The sequence below is a fragment of the Heloderma suspectum genome, chromosome 2, assembly GCF_057233095.1.
Source record: "Heloderma suspectum isolate Gila_16-S chromosome 2, 16-S_ref, whole genome shotgun sequence".
NCBI lineage: Eukaryota > Metazoa > Chordata > Lepidosauria > Squamata > Helodermatidae > Heloderma > Heloderma suspectum.
This window is the reverse complement of record NC_139459.1, coordinates 166,223,105-166,248,955: the sequence shown is the minus strand read 5'-3', so window position 1 is coordinate 166,248,955 and position 25,851 is coordinate 166,223,105. Positions and strand designations below refer to the sequence as shown.

At 48.1% G+C, this 25,851-nt stretch overlaps 1 protein-coding gene across 1 annotated transcript in view; it reads right to left on the bottom strand.

The window, feature by feature from the left end:
• Positions 1-8,229: 8,229 nt before the first annotated feature.
• Positions 8,230-25,851, bottom strand: part of LOC146353128 (phospholipid phosphatase 3-like) — a 62,503-nt gene continuing 44,881 nt past the window's right edge. The window contains exons 4-8 of the mRNA XM_084835756.1: positions 20,950-21,107; positions 19,975-20,255; positions 17,393-17,450; positions 12,996-13,172; positions 8,230-9,174 (exon numbers count right to left, since the gene is read on the bottom strand). Of these exons, the coding sequence (XP_084691882.1) occupies positions 9,073-9,174; positions 12,996-13,172; positions 17,393-17,450; positions 19,975-20,255; positions 20,950-21,107 (776 nt within the window). The 3' untranslated portion in view covers positions 8,230-9,072. The remainder of the gene's footprint in view (positions 9,175-12,995; positions 13,173-17,392; positions 17,451-19,974; positions 20,256-20,949; positions 21,108-25,851) is intronic.

Here is a 25,851-nt window from a genome sequence, read left to right as displayed (position 1 = left end):
GGGCATCCATTATAGGAATAAAGGATTTTACGTGGAATTTGCCTCTTGGAGAAAGCCTTTCATCAGCATTAGGTGCCCCACCATCATTGACTTGCTTGTTCTTCACTCTTTTTCTTTTATTCACATACTTGCATTCTACATCAAGCACGTTTCCTTTCTACGAGTCCAATTTCATCAAAACTCTATCTGGTTTCTTTCACGAAGTGCTAGAGCAAATGTGGAAAGCTTTCCCCACGTGCTAAGGCCAATCTATGGATCCTGTAGGGCCCTGTTGGTTTTGTGGAACTGATCTAACAAACGATTCCAAAGTTCTGACACGAAGACAAACTCTAATTCTTCCATTTTCTCCAGAAGAATGCAAGCTTCTCTTCTTATATAACCTTCTTCGCAGTTGTTAAGTGTGGATATGAGTAAAAGCATCCAGAATTGAATAATAAGTCATAGCTATAGCTGAAGTAGCCTTTGCATGTACTTCCCACCTAGTGTCAGGGAGATGTTTTGGTAGTGCGGATTCTGGACCCAAAAATGTTTTGAGTGCTGCCCAGCATTTAGTAGAGGCTGAGAAGAAAGTGTTTATGTGTTGTACAACAGCAACAAAAATTACTGCGTCTAGGCAGCAATCAACTGCAGTACAACCAAGAAGATTGAGTGAATGTCTAGCACATGGAATATATACAGCATATTTATTTTTCTCTAGAAGTTTTTGAATAACCACTTCAATTCCTCAAATGAGCTATTCCAGTGTTGACACTCTGAGGAACCTTTCTGTGTCCAGAATGCAAGTCTACCCTCAGTCAAGATGTTTAAAAGTTCTCTTCATTGTTAAAGTTACGTTTTTGGCTTAGCCAATGATACTATAAAAGTTGTTGTTAAAATGGTTTTCAGATTAAATAAATAGGTCTCTAGCCCCCTGTGGTGTTGTAGTGGGGGAGTTGCATGCTGGGAATTGTATTTAGAGGCACGGAAGGGAGCTGGGAGGAAGAGGAAGTGAGAGGGTGGAGCCAGAGTTGTTGGAGTGGGGCGGCATGGATTAGTTTTCCGTTTTGCTAAGCTCCTGAAAGAAAGAAGCTTCAAGTCTTTATCTCTGGTAGTTTGTAATTCCTACAACATGACACCCTCTATATTTTTGTGGCCCTCAGAACAGTGAGGCTGGCTACAGGCCTGTGTGGTGGTATACGGAGGGGTGGAGGTGGGAAAGTGGTGAGGAAGGGATTAGTGGAGATGATGCCTGGTGTGGAATGGGACTTGAAATTGTGTTGGTAGGCCAGCTCCCATGATCTCCTCTTGAGGTCTGATGTGAGACTGGGCAACCTGTGGATGATGCAAACAGTGCAGCAGCCTTGGAAGGGATGTTGATGGGATTGGGTGTGGATTGGGATGGGGAGGTCAGGGTTCAGAATTTTGGTGGTGGATTTTATATGAAAGGTTATTTTCTTGGATAATTGGAACAACTCCGCATGCTTCCAGACACTAGGGGACGATAATGTCCTGTAGCTTGATCAGTTCCTGTTTCCTGCTCTCTCCTCTTCTTCTTCCTCTGCCTCTGCAGCAGGTGCCATGCAGTCTCACCAGAGAGGAAGAAAGTAACCAATATCACTTACTTACACTCACACACCTAGCGTTAGGAGTTGCTTGCAGTTCAACAGTGTTAGTAGCCTTCTCTGAAAATGTGTATAAAAGTAATAAAGTTGATTTGAACCTCTTTTAAACTCGCTCTAGTCTGCACTTATTGCCTCCAGTACTAAACATTGCGTTGCCACACTTTCTGTACATAAGGCAACTCTGCTGTAAGTCACACCAGACTTTCCAACATATTTAAGCCAAAGCGATTTCAATATTAATACATCTTTGTTATCTCCATCATATTTAGAGACCCCTCGTAATATGAGGCCCTAAGCCATGGCTTCCTTGGCTTGTTCTTAAATCCGGCACTGGGCACCAGCCAATAGCCAGCGCTTCCTGCACTTGCAAAGTACTCTTCCTGCTCAGAAGGGAAATGGCAGCAACCACCTCCCTGCATAACAGCGGGGAGAAGAGCCTTTGCAAGCTCAGGTTATATGGTATGTGGAATGTAAAAAGGAGGAACACACATGCACACACACACCCCTCAGCCAGCTCCTAGTAGTAATGTAAGTGTCAAAGCCACCCCCCAAAAAATTTCTCACACTTTCCCACCATGTTCGTATGTGATTTCTTTTCGACCCTCTCCCCACTTGAATGGTCGAAAAAAAATAGATCCAAAATTCTGGCACAGCACTAGTTTTGCATGCTACAGCACAAAATTTGGCAACGCTAAAAGTAATGGATGCATTTTGGTCAGAGGAATGGAAAAACAAAAAAAGCATCTGATCGCCCTGGCAGTTTTAATAGAAGAGGTTCAGTAATTTTTTAACGTAAATTGCAATAAAAAGAACAATGCAAAAGAACATGAGTCACCGATTCGACCTCTCCAGAGCCACAGGGACACTTGCGTTCGCAGTCGGAGGTTTTACTATTATCTTCCATCCAGAACGGCTGAGGGAAGAACTTTGACGTGTGCCAGTGTAAAGGCTGCACGATGCTTCTGGACCGAGATCACAGAAAGATAGCCTAGAGAACATTAGTTATTGGGCTGATTAGAAATGTAATCACACACACACGCGCACACACACACACAGTCCTGTGTACCCCCACTCCTTTGTGCTTGCAGTCCCAAGTGAACAACAGAAACGAGAGGTTTGTCAACCCCCTGATGGGCAGCATTTGGCCTGATGGGTCACCCTCACAGGCTTTTCAGGCTTAGTTTAAAATGGCTCTACTTCATCTTTTGCACACATTCTGCATCGCCAACCATCCAGAACTGCTGCTTGCAAACCACCTAGCTTGTTCAGCCTACTCCCAAGATTGCTCCCACTCTGGGCTGGATTAATCATTAAACTAAGTACACAGAAGTGCAAGGCCAAACCAAGGCCCCACATGCCAGCTCTGCAATAGTGTCATGCTGCCTCCTGAGAGCCTCTCAAGAAACAAGACTCTGTTTCCGCTCTCAAAAAGTCCAAAAAGAACCAACAGCTTGCGGCTCTGATGATGTCTTCTCTGGCTTGATTCTTGCTTAGGCCGCTTTTACCCACTTATCTGGGAGCAAGTCCCATTGACTTCAATGGGGCTTACATCTCAGTAGACATGTATAGGGACAGGGCACACTGTTTGAGTGTCAGATGTTTCGGTTGAAATCTGAGGGGGGGGCGGTGTGTGAAGAGGGTGGCTGTATCTTTGGGGAACACGTATTCTGCATAAAGAACACCCGAGGCCCAATGTGCAGGACCTCCTGCTAAACTTTAGCAGCTAAGAGGATCTCGAATGGAGAGCTGCTTCCAGCCAGGTTGGCAACACGGGGCAAAATGGACATGATTCACATGTCCCACCAAGCTGTCTCCTGTGCCCCCTTCAGATGAGGGCTGGATTGACACACCCTCCTAGAAAACAGAGATCTGGCAGTGAGCTAGGCTTGAGTGTGGGCTCTGGGCAAAGGAAGAAGCTGGAATGGGGCTGTGCAATGAGGATAGGGAAGACAGACAAGACATAGCAGAGAAGGGGAAGGGGGGAAGGGGCGGCAGCAGGGATGGAAATTGAACATGTCCATGTTACTTCCACATGAAAGGCATAAGCTTGCGCTCACCTGTTGGGCAAAGGGTTTTCCTAATCATGAAGAGCCTCTGATTTGAAATCTTTGGAGCCAACATTGTACACCAGCCTCCAAATTCCCAACTGGCATAGATCAAATAAAAAGATTTCTTCTGAAGAAAGGTCAGTACTTACAGTGGTCCGGAAGTAAAATGCCTGCCTGCCTTCTGACAGGTGTGAAGGAGGATCCACCACAAGCAGATGCTATCTGGACAAGCCAGACCTCGAAATCCCAAAAGCACTCTCCCTTGTGGCTTTGAAGGGCAGCTGGTTGAGACAAGCATTAAAAAAAAGATAATACGCTGCTATCACCTGTCCTGGTCAGAAGCTTAGGGTGCTTCCAGACAAGGCTGTTAATGAGCAATCGCCCTGCCTTGTTCATGGAATTTTACAGAGGATCCAGAAAATGTCATCTTCCTCTTATAAACCCCCCTCCATGTTTTCCCACTGTGGCATCCACCCTTTTTCTAACAGCAAAAAAATCCAGTGAAATGGTTTAGAGAACGGCCCTGGGTTGGATCCAGATGTAGTTATACTTAGAACAGACCAGGAGTGGGCAACTTTTTGGGCCCATGGGCACACTGGGCAATTTGAGAAACTGTCCTTACCACAAAATGGCTGGCATGGGAGGTATGGTTAGTCACAAAGGACAAGTAACCTGCCCTAAAGACTGAGTACAAGGCAGAAGTGGGGGACTGAACACTTACAACTTCTTTGAACCCACAGTTTTTATCACAGAAATCTATGTTACAGGAATCCCAGCTGCTAGTAAAAAAAGGTGTTATTAAAACAACAAAAAGTGGGAGGTGTAGGGTGTCTGGGGCACATTGCTGCCCAGGGGCAGCATGTTGTCTACCCTGGAGTGGACAGATTAAAATCAATGGCATTTGAGTTAGTTATGGCTAGCTTAAGTACCGTTTATTTCAATGAGTATTCTGCAAGAGAAATCTGAAACTGGTTCAAATGACTTCCAATTTCTATGAATCTGACCTGTGGATTCCACAGCAGACAAGCATCTTCTGAGTCATGCACATTCCCTGGACTTGTGGACTGTTTTTTCCTTTCCAGAATTGTTTTTGAATTTAGTCATACAAAAATAAGAACATTGCTGGAAAATACACTAATATATATGCCATTCAAACACACATGAAGACACAATGTTTTATATCTTTCTCTTCAGCCTCTGCTGTGTAGCAGCCTTTTTCGTGGGTATGTGTGTTCTGCTCCTTGATTGTATGCTGAGCTAAGAAAAATACACAATGTTACCTGCCAGCAAAAGTTCTGTAAATTGTGGCGGGCTTTTTGGTGGACTTTTCCGAAGCGCTGGGGGGGGGGGGGATCAAAATCTGTCAATGAGTGATGGAGTGAAAGACACCTGACAGTCCACAAAACACAGATGGAACAGTTAAAAACAAAATCTGTACACCTCTAATTCTTAAGTATGACTTAGCCTGGAATGAACTCCTGCCATTTTTCAGCAGGTGTGGACAGGAAAATGCGCAACTGAAGAAGGATGGGAGAGACTGGAGGGTATGTTAAGGATGCCCCTTCTTTCTCTATTGATTACTCTACACTTCCATTTGCAAGATGTTCTGAGCTTACAAAGCTGGAAGAGATCCCATTTCACCAGCACTACTAACCTCCAAGTAAACATCTGTTTATAGGCTGCAGTCTTCTTACTGGTGCTCAAATAATTTTTTAAAATTAACCCACCCACCCCCAGTTTCACTGCGCTGGAACAGGACCACTCTGCAATTGAGCAAGAGCTGACTATTTTATTATTATTATGTTAGGAAGGTTGGTGTGTGTGTGTGTGTGTGTGTGTGTAACTGACACACCTCTTGTCTATTTCAACTTCTGCCTTCCAGTCTCCCTTTGAAGAAATCAGGTTTGGAAACAATGAATCAAAGGAGCCTCTTCAAATGTCAAGAGAAGGGAGGTGCGGTTGAGGATGTAAGGAAATCCTGCAGTTTTCTAGCCTGCTTGTGAAACTCTCCATAAAAATCAAGAGATGAGTTTGACACTGACCAGAAAAAAGAGGCAATTTCTTAACTGGGTTGTGAAAGTGAATAACCCTCCTTATTCAGACTGCAATCCACTTGTCCCGTGCTGCAGGCGCTCTTTTTTTAAAAAACACACACATCAGAGTGCAAAAAAGGAAATGAGAACCACCCACTTCAAAATGTTGTGAGAAGAGGTATGTGTCAACCATAACAGGTCATAAAAGGGGAGAGGACAACATGGCACATTTGTCAATGTCATGTCCAGTGTGTGGAGATAACATAGTGAGATGCACGCACTAAAACAAGCATCAGACCTCTTGAAGTGTATGCAGTCAGTGGCAATTGAAGGAAGGGCAATGACTGGCAACGTTGGGAGCCCTCTGTCTGCAAGCACCCTTGGACTGTGGGTATCATTTCCCACATATGCTGTTCCCATGCAAAGACTGGAGAACTTTTCCTTTCCTCCCCCTGTCCCCTTTGCCTCGGGAAGACATTTTCCACCATATGCGTTAAATGGGTAGCCCATTTCCCAGGCTAGGAATGCATCTTCAGTGACAAGGCACAAACACCTGATTCTAAATTAGAGCTGACTTTGCACAAATGGCATTATAGGAGATCTTGGAGTTGCAACTTAGCTGTAACATTTGCAGATCTGAACATATACGATCCTGCACTAAGAAACAATTAGTTCAGTCTGCAGAGATACAATTCATGGCTACACCTTCCCTTTGGCCTCTCAGGACACCTGCTTTTCTACTAATAGCTTCTTAAAATAGTTTCCTGCCTTAGGGCGTAACAAATCACATGCAAATGTGTATTAACAATAGCATGATGGGCTCTTCTTCCAAGAAGGAAAAGCAGCTTTGGGAGGGGGTAATTTGGAGGTGGGGGGAGGGAGGGATGCTTAACCCTTCCCCCATGTACACCGGTGGCAACTCCCCAGCTGCTTCCAGCCCCCTGCCCCCTCTGCAGCTGTTCCTAAGGTGGTCCCTTCACAAATGCTCCTTGAAAACCTGTGCTGAGAAGAGTGTTGGGGATGGGGAATTTTCAGTACAAAAACAAGGGGTGATGGAAGGGTTACGCACCTCGTCCCCTTGCCACTTCTCCACTCTAAACAACCCCCTTCCAAAGGTGCTTTGTTTTTCCCTAAAGAGAGGGGCTGTTGGGGTTTTGTTATATGGCTTTATGTATAATGCAGAGTGTGTGTGCTTGGGGGAGGGGGGTGTCCCTCCACTAGATCAGTGGCAGCCAACCTTTTATGCAAGAGTGCCTCAAGTCAAGGCCAAAGTCTGAAGTAGCAGGTGCGCCAGCAACACCGCAGTACAGTCCCTCTCCTGTGGCTGTGCCTTGCAGGGGAAGGTTCGTCACAATGGTAGACAAGCCCTCTTGGAGGGGCGTCTCTACCATTTTTCTTCTTATGGGGGAGCTCCCAATAAGAGGCGGAGGAACCCTGGGGATCCCCCAGAACCCCTCTGAAAACCTAGTGACTCGCTGCACCCCTTTCAAAGACACATACAAACAGAAGGAAGCAAACCAGTTAAGCCTGAACTGGATTTGGCACTTATTCTATAGATTCAGCTTGCAGTTCTGTGTCCAGTTAGACCTGCTTCACTCCAGTGGAATCGAGCATCTGTAACTGTGGAATTACAGTGGAATCGAGTGACTTCAGCACTGCAACTTAAGAGGGACTAGCAAACTCACTCTTTCACAGTGATACCATTGTACACAAGGTTGCATTCTTGGCCTCAGTGGCAAGCTAGAGAACACATTAAAGTGGGCACAGCTATGGGTTCCTCCCGATTTCCCCTTCACTCCTTAGGAGCCCATTTGGCTTCATATTGTAACAAGTGGGACCTGCAACAAACTCTGGCAATGTGGAGCGCTTCTGTTCAGGATCCTCCATTTCCTGAACCTGGTGCCCTCCAGGTTTCGGACTGCAGCTCCCAACACCCCTGACCACTGGACATGCTGGCTGGGACTGATGGGAGCTGAAGACCCAAACACCTGGGGGGCAGTAGGCTGGGGAAGGCTGCTTCATCTCATTCTCTCTTCTACTCATTTTCCCATTTCTATCCTGTTCATCAGCATTCTGTGGCCAGTTTTGTGTTTTTGTCCTTGGGGCTCCCCTGAGCCTGCCAATACCTCTATGTAATTGGCTACATAAGGACGAACATTTGGATAATTGAAATCACTATCAGTATATATGATTCTGTTCACTGCATCTATTCCAAAACCAGTATCTGCATTTTTCAGCAGCTGGAAGATGGTTTCAAAGAGAGGTATGATTGGATGGAAAAACACAGCTGGAGGGAAAGGAAATATCTGTAAGGACTGAAAGCCTACTTTTGGCTTGAGGTGCAAACCATGCGTCTCAAGAAGCCATTCTGTGTCAGATACCAAACTCTGTGTCAGATACCAAAGTCACAGAAAACAAGAGAACCATGCCAGGAGTTTGGCACCACGCACACGTAGCTCGTGGAAATGTTCTGAAGCCCAGGTGCAGCCTATTTGGCATTCCCAACCTGCTTGCCCACCTTCCACCAAATAGCAGCCATTAAACTGGATGATTGTCAGTACCATTTATTACAAAAAAAATACAATTCACATTATGGGGTGGGGGTGGAAGCGGTGATGGGGTGGAGGTCTGAGGGACCTGGCAGCATCTGAGAGCACCAGTGTACTGGTACAAGTCCACAGGCCCGCCCTGATTTTGTAGAGACTCTCCTCCTCTCGTCTCCACCTTCAGAATTTGTGGTTTATTCCTTCATGTGCATGTTTTGGCAAGAAAAACAACTGCCTTTCAAGCAGCAGAGGTGCATTGCTAGAATTCTCCACGATATCAGTCCTCCTCCTAGCAACACAGTCCAAGCAAGTAATACTTTCATGGTGAAATCACCCCAGTACCATTGCGGAGGAAGGGTCTATCTTCCTGAATAATAGTAATAATTAAAAGATGGGATTTCCTTCTGGAGCTTCCTCTGCAAGCACAGTCTAAAAGGAAGCCCAAAGTCAAAGTGGTGATGTGGACATCATGTCCTCTGACAGAGAGGGAGCTCATAAGGAAGTGAAGAGTGGGTCTCGCATGTTAAAATCCAAAGGTAAACCAGACTGCCCTGTACACACTAGGAGGAATCTTTGGTGCTGGCACAGAGGTGCCCTCCAGGGACATTATTCTCTTGCCCTCTGGGTGCGTCCAGCAGTTGGTGCAGTAGTGGATGCTGGCACTGCACCGCGTGGCCCCTAGCAGGCAACAAGGCAGCGGCTGTCCCACCTGATGGCGATGCAATCAGCATGGCAGTGAATGCCAAGCCGCTGGCGCAACTGGCCAAGGCCCCTGCAGCCGGCAAAACAGAGAAGGCCCCCGATTGCCAGCGAGCGTCCCCGAGCAGCCTGTTCCTGGCATCTCCTAGCAATCCGTGTGGCAGTCTAAGGTGGGAGTGACCTTGAGGGATGGAGACAAGGGGTGAAGCTGGTGCTTGCACTGAAACATGCTGGAAACGTGGAAGGCCTGAAAATGGGAGGAAGAGAAAGGCGGTCTGTGAGAGCTGGTCATGCCTCCCCACCTGCTCCCCAGACATGACAGCTCAGAGGTCACTGCAGATGGGATACGCCCTTCCCGCCAGCTCTGCCAGTCCTGGCCCTGAGTCCACAATGCAGAATGTAGCCTTCCCCAACCTGGTGCCCTTCAGATGTTTTGGCCTACAACTCCCAGCATTCTTGACCATTGGCCATGCTGGCAGGGGCTGATAGGAGTTAAAGGCCAGAGGGGCCTCGGTTGGGAAAGGCTGGACTAGTCTCACTAGGGAAACTGCATGTGGCTTTTTGGGATACCCTCCCTGCTGAACCCACAGAAGAACTGGCCTAGTATAACAGCTAAGAGGAGAAGCTATGAGTCAGGAAGTCCTCAGTTCAAATCTTAACTTGGCCACTAATAAGCAATAGATGAACTTAGGAAAGCCACTGTTCTCTTGCAGCCTCAAACCCCCGCCCCCCAAATCTTCAGTGAAGATAATAATACTGGCCTATTTTGTAGGGCTGTTCTACGGCTTACAACGAGACAGTGCATGTGAAACAGTTTTGAACACTAATAAGCAATATATAAATGCTAATGATAAGAACAGCGCTAATAATGCTAGCAACAAATGATCAAAATTCTCAGCTACCAGTAACATAGCTCAGACTTTCATCCCAATTCCAAAGCTGAGGAAAGAGCTCACGAATCTTTCATCAGGGATGCCTGTACTGTGTGTGTTTTGTTTTGTTTTACAAGGAAAACCAAATTTCCAAACAAGTGCAGACAAACCCTTTCGAAAGACATCCAGAATTGAAAACCTGGCAGAAATGTGCTCATTTTGCATAAAACCAGTCGAGCAAAGTGATTGGATTTAACTTGACTGTCAGCAGCCTTCTTGGTTTGTTTGTAATGTGATCTCTGTCATGTACACTGGGATACTAGAATGAAATCTGGTACACATGCTCAGGACGCAAGTCTATGCTGAATACCAGTTCAACCTGTATACTTGGTTTAAAGGATCAGAAAAGGTGCAACACACAGTATAATGCACTGTCACCCTTGGCCTTTAAGTTATTCCCATTGTCTTGAATATTTTTCTTTTCTGTATTTGGATTTTGATCCTGCCACACTCATTGCTGCTGAGCACCTTTCCTGATCTGCCCCATGCGAGGCCGGTTATGCAAATAGAAACAACCTGTTGTAGATACCTCCTCCTTTAGCTATGGCCACTTAGCATCCACCCCTCCCATCTGTGACCTTGCCTCTTCTTTAAAGAAAACATGATTATTATAGAAGAACACCTACAAGCATGTGCAGACCGCCATTCCCTCCCCACTTAACAACTGCAGCCTCTCCCTCACACGCACAGATTTAAGGAGCAGGGTTTCTTTCCAGAGCTCTAGCTTGCAACTTTCTTTTTAGAAAAGAAACACTGGCCTCGCCTCTCTTGACAGCATCCTATGAACAGGGCCCAAAAGGATTAAAAAAAATGTTTTTAGAAATACTGAATGGCAATATTTCCATCACATGGATGAACCTTGTGTGTGTACTACGTATATAATTCGCCATATCCCACTTCCTTTCAACACCATTCAAGAACCCATTCTTCCTTCATATACGGATAAGATTACTGATAGCTGGGACTCCTTGATTCTATTCCCAGCTCCCATAGTAAGAACACGTGGCGGCAGCAAGAAATCTCAGCTCCTGGGTTCTACATCCGCCCCCCCTTGCTGTACTGGAGGCCGGCGGGTGGGGCTGGAATCCCACAGCCAGGGTAGGAAACTGAAGGATTTCCTCCCAGTCTCCTGCACACAATGCTGCCGAGGGTGTGTGCTTCCTTAGTTATTTCCTGGCAGAGCTCTCCAAACCCCACTCCCTTGCTCACCTCCACAGAGCCGATCCTTCCAAATCACCTAGCGTCTCCTCTCCCCAGCCCCCAACCCGACATCCCAACAGTAAGGCAATAGAGCTTCTGGCAATGCTGTAGAGCAGGAAAAATGGTCAAAAGGCTGGAGCACCTTTCTTACAAGTGTTTGCAGCATTTTCACTTAAAAGGGGGGGGGAGATGACAGAGGGGTGGGGGAAGAGTAAAAGAGATCCTTCTCACTTGTCCATCTCTTAGAGCCATTAGGTAGGCGAGTACACGAGACAGGGCCTTTTCTGCAGTGGCCTCACACCTCTGGAATAAGTTGCCATCAGGGGTCTGCCAGGCCCCATCACAGCAGGCTTTTAGGAAGGCCCTGAAGACTTATTTGTTCACTCTGGCCTTCGCCTGATTAAGTTTGAACAGACCGGGTTGTAGCTGCAGTTGTGTTGTAGGTTCTGTCTTATGCTGGTGTTTGTTGTTTCTTGAAACCTTTTCTGAGTTTTATTATATGCATTTTATGCATACACATTTTATCATTGTACACTGTTTTAGGAGGGCCCCTGCCCTGAAAATTTGCCTAGAAATATTTTACATAAAATAACAGAAGTTTACAAAATGATGACTGGTGTGGATCAGAGGATCCCTCCCCCCCGCCCCCCGTAACACTGTAACAGAACTCAATTCAGAATCTAACCCCAGCTAGAAGCAGTGCTCCCTGGATATAAGTTGCTGATGTGCAAAGAGTGGAAAAGGGCTGTTGTCCTGATGTCCTGCTTGTGGGCTTCCTGGAGGCATGCGGCTGGCCACCCTTGGAAACACGATGCTGGGCCAGATGGACCTTGGGTCTGATTCAGAAGGGCTCTTTTCATGTGGCCCAGCAAACACACCATTTAACACAGACATCAGCAGCGCTTGTGGCCAGGTCAGAAGCACAGATGGCATCTCAGCACTCCTCCCCGCAGCTAGAACGAGGCGTGGGAGAGCTGTGCTTCGATGCCAGTGCAGAACAGTCACACAAAATGAGGTCCACCTGGCGCCAACACGGCCATCATCCCGGCGCCAGCTGAAGACGTTCCCCTCTGCCCGGGCATCTGACGGCCCTTTAGAACCTTAGTTTTTTATCGGGTCCTGGTGATTCTATTGTTAGATGTTTCTGACTGTTTCAAACTGTTTTACATTTTTGTACATTAAAGGTTCTATATTATGTTTTATCATGCTGGGCTTTCATTTTTGTGAACCACCCAGAGAGCTTTGGCTACTGGTATAGAAATGCAATCAATGAATGAAATGAATGAATTTGCTGCAGAATCCATGCAGCTCTCAAGGAATCCCACCTTGCTTGCGTGAAGCAGCTTTCTGGCCCCCAAGATGCTTGATCGGATGAGGGAAATGCCTGCTGAAGCCACACAAGGAGGGGTGTTGAGGAATACCTGCAGTGGTCAGAGGGCGGGGCATCAGCACCTTGCCCTTCCCTATGACCCACGGAATAGATTATGCAAAGGAAGAGGAAACTGTACAAATTTGCATAATTTATTCAGGCCACTGAGTCCTGCTTTTCTTGCCACAGACTTTTTTTAAAAAAATGCAGCCAGGCCCCCGCCTACAAGCCACAGAAAACTCCTTCTCCTCCTCTGGGGTTAGAAGAATGCAGTGATACAGGCTCTTGCTGCTCCTACTGCAGCCCTCCCCAACCTGGCGCCCTCCAGATGTTTTTAACTGCAACTCCCATCATCCCTGCCCATTGGCCATGGTGGCTGGGGCTGATGGGAGCTGTAGTCTAGACCGTCTGGCGGGCACCGGGGTAGTGGAAGACTATTCTGACTGAATAACCCAGTAAGGATCTGCCTAGATTTCTCCCCCACATTCTTCAACCAAAAGCCAAGTGACATCCTCCTTTCAGCCCAGACAGCATCAGCTGGACAGGCAAGTGCAGGCTGGAACTCACCACCCAGTATGCCACGACCGCCCCTTGTAGCAGCCCCACGACCACGTCAGAGGGATGGTGCCGATAGTCAGAGATGCGGGTCAGCCCCGTGTATATCGCCAGCATCAGCAGCACAAACTGGACCAGTGGACGTAGCGTCCGAGCACCCCGCCAAGTGAACCGTGCCTGCAGGTAAAACTGTGTGGGGAGAAAAAGGGCGTAAGCGCGCAGAACATTTGCACAAAGCTGTGCCCAGCCTTCCCCAGCTTGGTGGCCTCCGTCATTCCCAGGCAGCCATGGCCAACAGGCCCTAGCCTAGATGGAGCAACAGGCCTTTCCCCAGTTCTCAGAGAAGTGTGCAAGAGGGCGCATGGGCCAAAGGGAAGGCTCAGGCTCAGGTTCAGGCTCCTGGATACAGAAGGGAAAGGGGGCTGTGTGGGATTCTTGTTTAGCAAGGTAGCCTAGAGAGGTCTAGCCAACAGTGTGTGGACAAATCCCAGAAAAGTAGCCACCTTAAGTCTAACAAAGGATCTCATGGCACTTTAAAGATGAACACATTTATTGTGGCACGAGCTTTCATAGGTAGCAGAGAATGACAGGCTAAGACCAATCACTGTACAGTAGACAGGAGCGACAGATTTGGACCAGGGGAGACCACAGCTTGGATTCCCACTCAACCATGAATCTCACTAGGTGACCTTGGGCCTATGTTATAGTGTTGTGGTGGGGATAAAATGGAGCAACCCCTACATACACTGTCTGGAATTCCTAGAAAGAAGGGCATAGAATAATAACCAATTGCCTTGCTTGTCAGATGCATAGAGGATCTATTTTCTAGATGTGTTCCTTTTAATCTCATCTTGTAAAACTAACTGATCTCTCACTAGGCCTGTGTGTATATATTTCCTAGGCTTTCACATTAAGGTCTTGCGGACTACTATCATGCAGTAACTAAAAGACCGAGCTGTGAGCCAGGGACGTCTCCAGCTCAAATCTTGCCTATGCCATGAACTCCCCAGTCAAGCCACTCTTGGCAGGCTCTCCTGGAGTCTATCCACTCCTTTCTTAGGGCCCATTCGCACATAACAGTGGCAGATTATGAGTTACTTAATCCATGATTTGCTGGGGGATGCGCTGCTGCTGCTTTCTATAATCACCCTCCAATGGGCCCGACTGGAGGTTGTTTCTTTCTTTTTTTCTTTTCTTTTGAAACGTTATTAATTTTTTTTCTGGTTACATAATGTTACACAAGTCAAACAAATCTTCATTCAATATCTGACATTTCAATTTCTACCTGGTACTTACATATTAATCAATTTATTACTTTTATTACTCCATGATTCCTTGCTCATAAAACTTGATTCCTGGGTTACCACTGTCACATCAAATTTCATTTCAGACTATGTTAAGAGGGGAGTCATGTTCCCTTATATCTACGCTCTCCAAAGCACTATATATACTAATGGAGGCATAGGCCCATGTTCTACTAAGTTTACAAATTCAATAAATTTCATCCATACCCCTTAAAACTTGTCTGTCTTTAATTGCCCTCGGGCTATCTTTAGCTTGTTTCTTGATGTGCAAACCTGGACACTATGGTTTATTCATGGGTTAAACAACCCACAGTTAATCTAAGGACTAATCGGAGGTTAACAGTTTAACCCAGAAATAACCCACAGTGTCTGGGTTTGCATATGACGAAACAATCTCCAACTGGGCCAATAAGAGGTTGATTATGCCAAGTGGAATTGGCATGTGCTGGACATGTGACCCAGCAAATTCTGGGTTAATTAACCCATGATTTGCTGCCATTATGTGCAAACTGGGTCCATCTGTCTGTTCCACAAACTTGGGTGGCTGGAATTACTTCACAGGTCAGAGGTTTTAGGACAGCCTTCTCCAACCTGGTGCCCTCCAGGTATTTTGGACTACAACTCCCAGCATTCCTAACCATTGGCCATGCTGGATAGGGCTGATGGGAGTTGGAGGTCCCAAATATCCAGAAGGTCCCGTCAGGGAAGGGTGTTTTAGGGAAACCAGCCAGACAGACTGGACCCGAGCCTCACATCCAATCTCTCTCTCTCTCTCTCTCTGTCCTCCCCAGCCACGCCCTGCCACTAGAGCCTCCCAGAGGGGAAGAGGCTCTGTTAGGATGCCATGTCCATTCCTCTTCTAAATATAGGATGATAAACAAAGCAGCATGCGTCAGATTCTCAGAAGCGACAACAGCAGCAATGAGCGGAAAACTAGGAATAGGCGAAACGAGTCAAAGCCCCAAGTAAGCGCGCCAAAACAACTTGCTTGCACAGTATTGCTCAAAGCACTTTCCCACAGGCTACTGGGGCTGAGCCATGCCCACCCCCAAAAAGCTCATGGAGCCAACTGCTCCACAGCCATTAAGCAATTACGCCATGCCCAAGCCCTCGGGAGGAAGACAATAAACAAGAACTTCCAGATTGCAAAAGAGGAAATGGGGGGGGGGTACCAATGAACTGCACTCAGAGCCAAAATCCCCGGATCCCTTTCCCCTTCAGTCTAAATCAGACTTCCCCGACCTGGTGTCCTCCAGCTGTGTTGGACTGCAACTCCCATCATTCCCAGTATGATCATTGGCTAGCAGCTGGGAATGATGGGAGTTGCAGTCCAACACAGCTGGAGGGCACCAGGTTGGGGAAGGGCAATCTAAACTGTTCATATTTCATTCCCCGCCTACCCCCAACCTGAAGATAGATGCACACGTCCTCCAACATTTCACGGAAGAAAATAGAGATGGCTCTTGTGTCCGGTTTGGCACACATGTGCTCAGATAGACAGGGTCCATACTCACAAGGGGCAGGGCACAAGCCCTCCCCCACGCCATAGTAGAAATTGCTGGAGGACCTTCTCCGTTGCTATGCGAAAGGACTCTACAACAGAGTCCTCTGCGCCCCTTTAAAAGCAAAGAGGCTGTTTGTTCTCTTTGGTTACAGTTATACTAGGTTCGAACAACATAATTTTAGCACCAGGGTGTTTTTCAGCAGTTTGAAATGAACCAAACATTTGAAACAGCAGGCTGTACATCCCGTTGTGCCCCGGCGTTCGATGTGCATGGATGTACTTGCATACGAGCACTAGAGACAAGACACAGCTGCCCTCACTCAGGTACTGAACTTTGGAAAGCCAGGAAATGGGCTTAACACCTGAACATGCCTACTCTTAGCAACTCACCCTAACACATTTGTAAAGGGCATCCCCCAAATGTCATCACCAGGCAAAACAGGCTCAGTGATTCATCAGGTACAGCAGGTACCAGATAAGAGGGACCTGTCCCTGGTCAACCACCAGAACGTATGACAACATGGAGCTCTGGCTGTTAAAATGAAGACACCTCCTGCTCTTAACTGTTCTGCTTTAATTAGCTTCATAATTCTTCCTGACAGAAACCCACACAACCAGTATTTAACTCTAGGTAGCTTGGCCAGCAGTGGAAATTAACTGCCCCAACCACCTTTTCCTGCCTTGACGGAAAAGCTCCAGAGTTTCTAGAAGCCTTCCTAGGCTAGTGGCCTGGCACATTTCCCCTCCATGATTCTCCACTGGTAATTCACATCTCAAGTTACTCACACCACAAACATACAGGAGCTCAAGAAATAACAAATCAAATGCATTGGCATGGTTTCTCCCCAAACACCCTGGGAACTGCAGCTTGGTGAAGGTGTGGAGTGTTATGTTGGTGATCCGCAGCTATTCCCTCCAATCTTCAGTTCCCAAAGGTCCCTGGGGACAGTGAAGAACCATTAACCCAGATTAACTTTGTGGTATGGATGTGCCCCACAACCAGGGCCGAATGGGGGACCAAAGAGCACTGGTCAAGTCCAGAAGGGCAAGGGGAAGCCTCCTTCACAATTTCTAGCCAATAAAAGTCTAGACCAGCCTTCCCCAGCCAAGCCTTCCCAGAGCTGCTGCTGCAGCTTTGGGGGACTTCTCTCACAGTGCCTTTCCAAACCATTTTTTCCACCAGTCTGTGGGAGTTTCTGGTATCTGGAATGGCTTGTGCTGCTAGACAGGGCTCTTGGGTCTCATTTCACACACCTAGGCAGCCCAATTCCCCCCCTCCCCAAAAATGGAACTCTGCAGAGGCTGCTCCATATGGCAAGGCATCCATATGATGTGGCTCCTGGTACGATGGCAGCAAGATCCACCATGCAAAGCAAAGCGCCGTATGAGCGCACAGTGATGGATACTGCTGGAACTGTGTAGGGATCAGCTCCCCACAACAGCATAAGGCTGCTTCTCTGCACAGTTGGGCTTTATGGGGCTACACATGTGGCTGCTTGCATGTATGCATCAGGCCTTGTGGCTCACAAGATGGCCAGAAACATGGCTGGCATGACCTCACTGAAGACTTTCCCTTGTCAACTCCAGCACAGGGAACTTACCACCAGGTACATCATGGTATACATGGCAAAGGAGGCATGGCCAGAGTAGAAGGACTTTCTGGAAGAGAAAAGGATGCGCTTTGTTTGAGTAGAGAGCAGGGGAATAATAATAATAGCAGCTAGACTGTACTGATAAAGGTCGGCTCACAGAGCCTGACAACCCAGTCCTCCTAATCTGCTCACTACACCGGTTTCCTTTAGACGCCCCTCACTCTACCTGCCCGAACATGTCGGGGGGGGGGGACATGTGGCCCATCATACCTCAGCCAATAGCCAGGGATGATGGGAGTTGTGGCCCTCCAGACGTTATTGGCCTACAAGTTGCCCACCCCTGTCCTATGTGATGCCTGCTTTGTGGCTCAATTGTATTGTGCCCTTCCTGAACAAGCAGAGAAAGCTATCCACGCCCGAGTCCCACTGAATGAAACACAGCATGACACACTTGCTTAAATCTCTTTCATTTCAACGAGGCCTAGATGCCTCTAACTTTCACTGGACTGAGACCAGAGTTTGGGGAGAGGGTTTTGTTTGGTTAGGACAGCCCCCCTGAACAAGGCATGGCCAGGGATGCTGGGGGTCCAACTCAACTGGAGGGTGCCAGGGTGGGGAAGGCTGGAGTAGGGTGTGAAGGCTGGACCCCTGGGTCCTGGAGCTGCATCTCTAGCGAGGGCTGAGTGGAGGGAGAGGGGCCGGTGCTTAGGGTTGCCCATCAAGGCTGACGAGCAACAAGACCCTGCGGTACAATGTGCACATTATTCTCTAACGGAGGCCTAACTTTGATCTTGCTTATCCAGCCAGCACTCCGCCCTTCCTTTCATCTATCTATCTCCTTCACTCTAGTCAGGGTTAGGAACCACAGCTAGCGGATAGCAAACCTGCATAAATCAGTACTGGCAGTCTCCTGGCATGGAGATAAGGGCTGGGAGAGAGAGGCTGGAGGGAGGGCTCTGCACTCCATACCCACATGTCCCTTTTGCTTTGAAAATGGAACCCCTTGTGCCACACCTGATGTGTGATTGGGGCCGTTCCATCAGACCTGCCACCGTCGCTTCTAGCCTGGATAAACTGTCTCCACCCTCGTTGCACCCTTCGCCTTGTCAGCCAGGATGCCTCCATCTTGTCTCTACGCCTCCAGAGTTAAGAAAATAAATTAGCGCAGCATGCCTGGCTATGCGCCAGAGGGAAGGACTGGAACCTACAGATGGAAGTTCCAGGGGAGGAGATCTTGGCTGAATATTAGGAGGAACATTCCAAAGTTAAGAAAAGTCTCTTCCAAGAGCTCACGCAGGGCCGGTACAAGACATTTCAGCTAACACAGGGCTGGCTTCCCACTTTATCAGCTTGGCCTGTGGGACTGACAGCAGCTGAACTGTGCAATCTGAGATTTGCCCACTCCTAGGTTCATGCCATTGCACGGGGCGCACAGGTTGAGTCACATGCTACTTTACTGGTACGCCCAAAAATTCTGCTGCCGCACACGACTGCTTGAGCAGGCCCTGGCCCCAGGGATGCATAAGAACTGCCCTACTGGGTCAAGACCAAGGTCCAACTAGTCCAGCATTCGCTTTGCAATAGCACCAAGCCAGATATCTCAGAGAAGCTCAGAATTGAGGTGTGAAGGTGAAAGCCCTCCTCTTGGGTTAGTCTCTCTCACATCTGGCACTCAGAGGTACAGCACTTCTGTTATTGGTTGCCAGGCCTCTCTTTGCTAGTTCTCCAAATTCATTTGATTTTCATCTCTAATGCACCAGAATCTTTTCCCTTCCAAGACCTAGCGAAGGTACCCAGATACCCTGGCTCACCTTCACCATTTCCCCCAACTTCAGTTGCTCCCTCCCTGCAGAGAACATCTCTTGGTGAAATCCACTGGGTCCCTCCACAGCTGCTGCTGGGCTGGAAATTGGACTGGTGGCCTCAGCTGCAGCAGAGGCCTTAACAAACCCAGGCCAGGCGTAGGCAACCTGGTAGCCCTGGTAGATGCTTGGGCCTACAACCCCAATCAGACCCAGCCAGCATGGCCAGTGGTCAGGGACGATGGGAGTTGTGCCTTCCAGATGTTTTGGACGACAAGCTTGTCTTCCCCTGACCCAGACAAATCCCTGGTACTCATGCCCCCACAAGGCACCTCCTTGAAAGGGTTTACCTGTTTTCCCGAGTCCTGCTCCCCCTCTTCAAGGTCTAGACTGCCCCAGTAACTCAGCTAACCAACAGAACACACCCTGCTAATAGTGGCATATTTAAATATATTGACATGCAATGCAGCCCATGAAAGACAGACAGACAGACAGACAGACAGAGGTGTGCTTGCAGCACGTAATGGACATAATTACAAAAATGTGTAAAATGAAGGAAACTCCAAACTGCCAGAAGTATGACGTCACACTGTTTGTGATTTCAAAAGCACAGTGAGAGGCTAGTCCATTCTTCTGTTTCACAAGCATGCAATTTCTGGTAACGTATGTTGCATCAACCCAGCGGGGAAAATCATACGTTCTATTTCTAGGGAGCGTGCTGTTTTTTTGGTGAGCCACTGTCAGCAAGCACCCTTTTTCCGGGAGTGGGGGGACTTCCACAATACACACCTAGCCTCTCTTTCCATAGAGGCGCTACCGGTGCAGACGTAGTTCTCCAGGTACCCATCAGAGCAGTTGAGGTGGGTGAGGTTAGGCCGACACGCAGCCAGGAAGTATGGGCGGAGGCGACCCACAGCAACCTTGGTCATGTTGGTGAGCGACTGGCCCACAGTGCAGCCAAAAAGGAAGGCACCAGTTTCCTTGTAGAGGGCGACCACATAAGGGTTGGAGAGTGAGGAGTGTGAGCCCTGGGGCAGGTTGTGCACACGGTAGCTTTCGCCTAGGATAATCTGCATTGGGAGAGAGAACAGAGAAGCTGGCCTGCAAGCGATTCCACCATTGGTAGGGGGGCATTGCACTTTGATGGTGAGCGGCAATTCCCACTGTCCCAACCAACAAGGCAGGAAGCTGACCCTGTGCTTGCCAATGGGAAGTAAGGAAAGGAAAAAGCTTCCCTAAACTAGCAAATGGGTATAACAAGCTTTCGCAGGGAATAGCTTTTGGACTAGCCATGACGAAATGTTTATGGTCAGGAGGAAACTTACCCCTCTGAACCAGGTTTAGCTGCAGCGATGGAGAAGGGGTTGTTTACTGCATGAAAGGGAGATGGGAGATCAATCTATACTGGAGGAAAATAGAATGCCCCCCTGTAGGGAATAGTAAGGGAGCATAATATTAAGGGGTGCAGGGAGTTGGCCAAGCACCCAATAGAAGGAATCAGGATACAGGCATTGTTATGCTCTGCAGGGCAGCCTTCCCCAACCTGGTTCAACTCCCATCAGCCCCAGCCAGCCAATGATCAGGAATGCTAGAAGTGGTGGTCCAAAACATCTGTAGGGCACCAAGTTGGGGAAAGCTGCTGTAGGAAGGAACTTTGTATGGGGATTTTTCCACCTTCAGACTTCATTCTCTAAGCATGAAAGAAAGGGGTATTTAACAGCCAAAGGGGGAAAGCACCTGCTCCCTCCCCCAGCAAAGACTCACCACTAGAGCAGCAATAAGGATCCCCACTGTGATGAGCACCAGGTCACTGATGGTCTCAGCACGCTGTAGCGGGTAGCTGATGCTGCTGTCATTGCAGAAGAAGCCGTGGCGTATAGGGGGGATGACGTTAACCTCACAGATCAGGAATGGGATGGAGGCTGCAGCAACAGGATGAGACAAAACCAGGTCAGTTGTGAAAAGGGAACAGCTCTCAGGTCACCATGCTCTTTCTGGTGGCAAGGCTGGAGGACAAAGGCTAGACAAGGTCCACAAAACCCAGAGCTTTGTAAAGCAGAGAATAGTCATATATATAAAGATTCTAGTCCTCAACATCTCTCATGAGCAAGAAACAGAAACCAGGAAGAGGCTATTTTATTTATTTATTTCATTTCTATACCGCCCAATAGCCGAAGCTCTCTGGGCGGTTCACAAAAATTGCTATGCAAACAGGGGCTGGCTTGATTCTTAATGGCTAGGTTCACTAATGGGCAAGAAGCAGCTTTAGGGGCTATATAAGCAGCTATATAAGTGAATGGCTACCATTCATTTCTATGGGGAGATGTAAAATACTGCACACTTCTCCTCAACCCTTGAAACTGCATGGCCAGGCCCCCACTGAGAGAGATGGAGTGCTGTGTGATGCTATCCACAGAACATACAGAGATGTACTGTACACACACAGGGGTCCTTGCAATACATAAGCCCTTCCTCCACATGTATAATGTCTGTCATAATGATGGGCTAGTAAATAATAATACTGCTATTCCATATTTACACAGCACTTTCCCTAAGTGTTTAAAAGTAGTTTATATACATACATATATACATTTGCTGCATTCACATGTAATACTAAACCACGGTTTAGCACTAAGAGGATGAGCTGTAGCACATCTAGGGCTTGCACACTCCCCGCTCCTCTCCTCTCCTCTCCTCTCCTGGTGCAGCCACAAAGATATTAGAGGCTTCTGCTTTTGACTGACCACAGTTGAGCATGTCTTCCAATCCCTAAACCGTGATTAATCTTAACTATGGTTTATTGAAACAAACCAGCTTCATAAACTAAGGTTTGAAGTTGGCTTGTTTCAACAAACCATAGTTAAGACTAACCACAGTTTGTCTGGGTTCGGATGTTCACTCTTGGATGGATGCTCCATCCAGAGAGAAAGAGAAGTTCTCTCAGCCCATCCTGGATTCAGAGGTATCACTTGGTATGGCCATATAATTCTGCAATTATTTCCAAAGCCATAAGGATACCATTTTTTTTTAAATGAAAGCCAAGATACTCAGGATGCTGAATTCTGTATCAAATTCTGCATGTACACTGCGCAATTGTCTCTGGATGTGATACAGACAACCCTGTTCATCCCCCGCTTTGGAATACTTGAAGGATTTGGCTTTTGGGCCTCTCTGCCTTCTGGGATGGAGTGATAAGTCTCTCTCCTGCTGCCCCCTGCTCATAAACCAGCTGCCTCTGTGACTCATGCGTTTGTTTTCACTCACAGCTAACTAAGCAGATGTAATCTTTTTCGAGTGGTAGGTCTGGCTTGGAAGCAGCCTCATTACATTCAATCCAAATGTACCTTTCCCCCACAGCTCTGAGGGGGGAAAACTGTTTCTTCAAGTTTGCCGTAGAAAACAGCTATACACAGTACCAATAGGCTGGTGCCCATGGTGTCACCAAGAAATCTCTTACTCCAGTGCCCTGGAGCAACGTTATACACACACAAAAAGTAAATAAGGCACAAATGAATGAGTACACATTGTGCTTTGAAAAAGAAAACCATTAAAGCAGGCAGCCAACCTGAAGCATGGGGGAGGGCGAAGGGACAAGACTGAAGGCTGAACAGGCATTTGATTGGTTGGTCTGTACTACTGGTCGTTCAGACGGCAAAGCTGATTCACCCAGCAATGGAGGGACCCGCCATTAAGTTCTCTTTTTATATGATGTCTGTCTTCACCCAGTCACTCTTTCCTCCCTATTTTCCAACACGCTACAGAAAATCAACCTCAGTGACCAAATGCTGCTTAAGGCTCGCAAGAGCAGCACCCTGCAGGCCTCCAAGCTGTTGGAGCATGAACCTCAGCCATCTGAAGCTGCTCCTCCATTTGCTAACGCTAGGCCTTCTTCTACTACATGTCTGTCGGGAGGACTGGGCTGCAGGGAACATGGGCGTGCGAGGAGAGGACTGTGGCTCTCATCAGAAAGATTTCAGAGAACCAGCTACGGGAAGAAAGCAGATTTGGGCTTATCAGTCTCGGCCAAAGGGATGAGCATTAAGCTCCCACATCACGGCTCTGAAAAGAAACAGCTGTAGATAGCCAAGCATCAGCCCAGCCCACAAAAATAAGAGTCTTCTTTCCATGCTCACCAGATTCGGGCAAGTGGTGCCTCCCTGCCTGCCAGCCACATACAGGGCATTGGAATGTGAAACCAGGCATGGGAGCCCTGGGGCATGGAACAAGGCGTTTCAGTTGTGGCTCTTTCTACTCGGGAACCTTGGCATGTGTTTCCTGGGACACGGCATGTCATTGGCCCCAGTGCTGGGCCTTGGCACAAAGAATCCACACCCCACCCCAAAGGATATACCAGTTACCCCACCCAGGGCTGGTCTCAGTGCAACATTTAGGAACCAGAGAAGGACTTTCGGAAAGGATCCCATCGGTTCATGCACGCGGAAAAGCGTGATCAATATCGACTACACATGTAACTTTGCCACATAAATGAAAGGCAACAGGCCTCATTAGTGAATGCAATGCCCAATTAGGTAGTATTCAGAGGCACACTGCCCCTGAGCATGGAGGTTCCACTTCACTGCCGTGGCCAACAGCCGCCAATAGGCCTCTACACATTTGTCTAATGTAACGTAGAGGTTTACACAGAACAACACTTGTAAGTAATCTTGCGGATCATTGCTGATTCATCATGACAGTTTTGATATGTTTCTTCTATAGCTCCAGTGTGTACAAGCATAGGACCTCAAATTATTATAGAACATGCTGCAAGGCAGCCTTTCCCAAACTGGTGCTCTCCTGCTGTGTTGGACTGCAACTCCCATCATTCCCAGCCAGAATGGCCAATGCCCAATTTATCTATTTCTGTCACTGGATAACTCAACTGTTTTTGTGCTCCCTAGACTGACCGGTTCCAGCTTTACCAGCCATGCATATAGGACAGGATCACCATGTGCTCAAATCGCTGCGCAACTGGGCCACTGGTATCCAATTCTCTCCCAAGCTGCTGGGTCCATTTTTCAAGCAGGCAGTGCTGGCCAAACGATGCAACAAGAGTGGCAGTGTGGGAAACCTCTGTGCAAATCCCTCGTTTGGCCATGCTGTTCCCTGGAGGGGCCTTGGGCAAGCCACCGTCTCCCTTGCCCTCAGCCCAAGCCTACTCCCCAGCTTCCAGGGGCACAAGGAGAAGGTGAGTATAAGAAGCCAACCAACCAACCAATGTCCCTGTAGGTGTGTGGATGACTTCTGTGGCTCTGCAATGGGCACACTCACTAGGTCAAGTTGCATGGACAGCTGGGGCAAAGGAGCCGCCAAGGCGGAGAATGCCACAGGCCAAGACAATCAGGGTTTCTCTGTCAACCGTCTAAGCCCTGCGGGGACAGCTGAGCTGGGCACATGCACCCAGGGACCCTGGATGCCGGCCTCCCTTTCCAGGCTCTCTTTGAGAAGGCTCCAGTTTTGCACCGGAAACTGCTGGAAGCCAGCCACTTGGCCCTTCTCAGGGAGGCAGCAAGAGGTACATGGGGCAGGAGAGAAGCAAAGAGAACTATATATAGATGGTAACACAAAGAGCTCAAGGGCCAGAGCCATAGATCAGTGTGTCAGAGATGTTCGAGGAACATGAAACGTGTCCCTTTGGGAGTTCCCTGCTTACCGGAGCACGTTCCTTCACAGAAACTCAGGAAGCCATGCAGTGAATCAGCTCCCATCTGGGAAGGGATTACATAAGGCGGCCTCCCCCAACTTGGTAGCCTCCAGATGCTGGTTGGGGATGATGGGAGTTGCAGTCCAGTGCATCTGGAGGGCAGTGGGTTGGGGAGAGCTGATAGATGGCGTGGCTGGGATTAGGAACACAAGGACGACATGCACTCAGGCAGCTATGAGATCTGGGGGCAGCGTTGCCCTCGCCATAGGTCCTAGAGAACCATGTAGATGAAAAGCGTGCAAGAACATGCATCACTAGTCCCAACTGTGCAAGCAGAGTAATCTCAGTGCTATTATTATTCATGATGATTATGTCTAAGATGCCACATATTGCTAGGTTAGTTAGTTACACACACACACACACACACACACACTTTTTATAAGAAGGTCTTAGTTGGCAGCTCACAGCACTTTCCAGGTTCCCACAATTAGCCCCCTGCTTGGAACCATCACCCCCTCCCCCCAGCTCACCTTATATGGTGCCTCAGCCCTCCCATGCATGCAGATATTCCCTGGCACTTGAAGAGAGCTATAAATATACCCAGCTCTTGGCTGCCTTGAGGCATTCCCACTGCCTTCCTTGGCCAGTTGCCCAGAGCCCAGGTGTTGTGGTCCAGATAGGCAGCAGGACTGGCAGAGGGGGACAACCAGGCTGCAGGCCCCAGTGACAGAGTGACAGAGTTCGGTGACTGGGGTGGCCATGTGTCCTCTTTTGCAGAGGGCCACCTGGTTCAGTTCTGGCTTGAAGAGCACCAAAAGAACTGTTGCCCATCACCAGCGAACACCTGAGATGAGGAATAGATTTCAGGGATTAGACCTGATAGACAGAGTGCCTGAGGAACTATGGACGGAGGTCCGTAACATTGTTCAGGAGGCAGCAACGAAATCCATCCCAAAGAAAAAGAAATGCAAGAAAGCCAAGTGGCTGTCTGATGAGGCTTTACAAGTAGCTCACGAAAGAAGGGA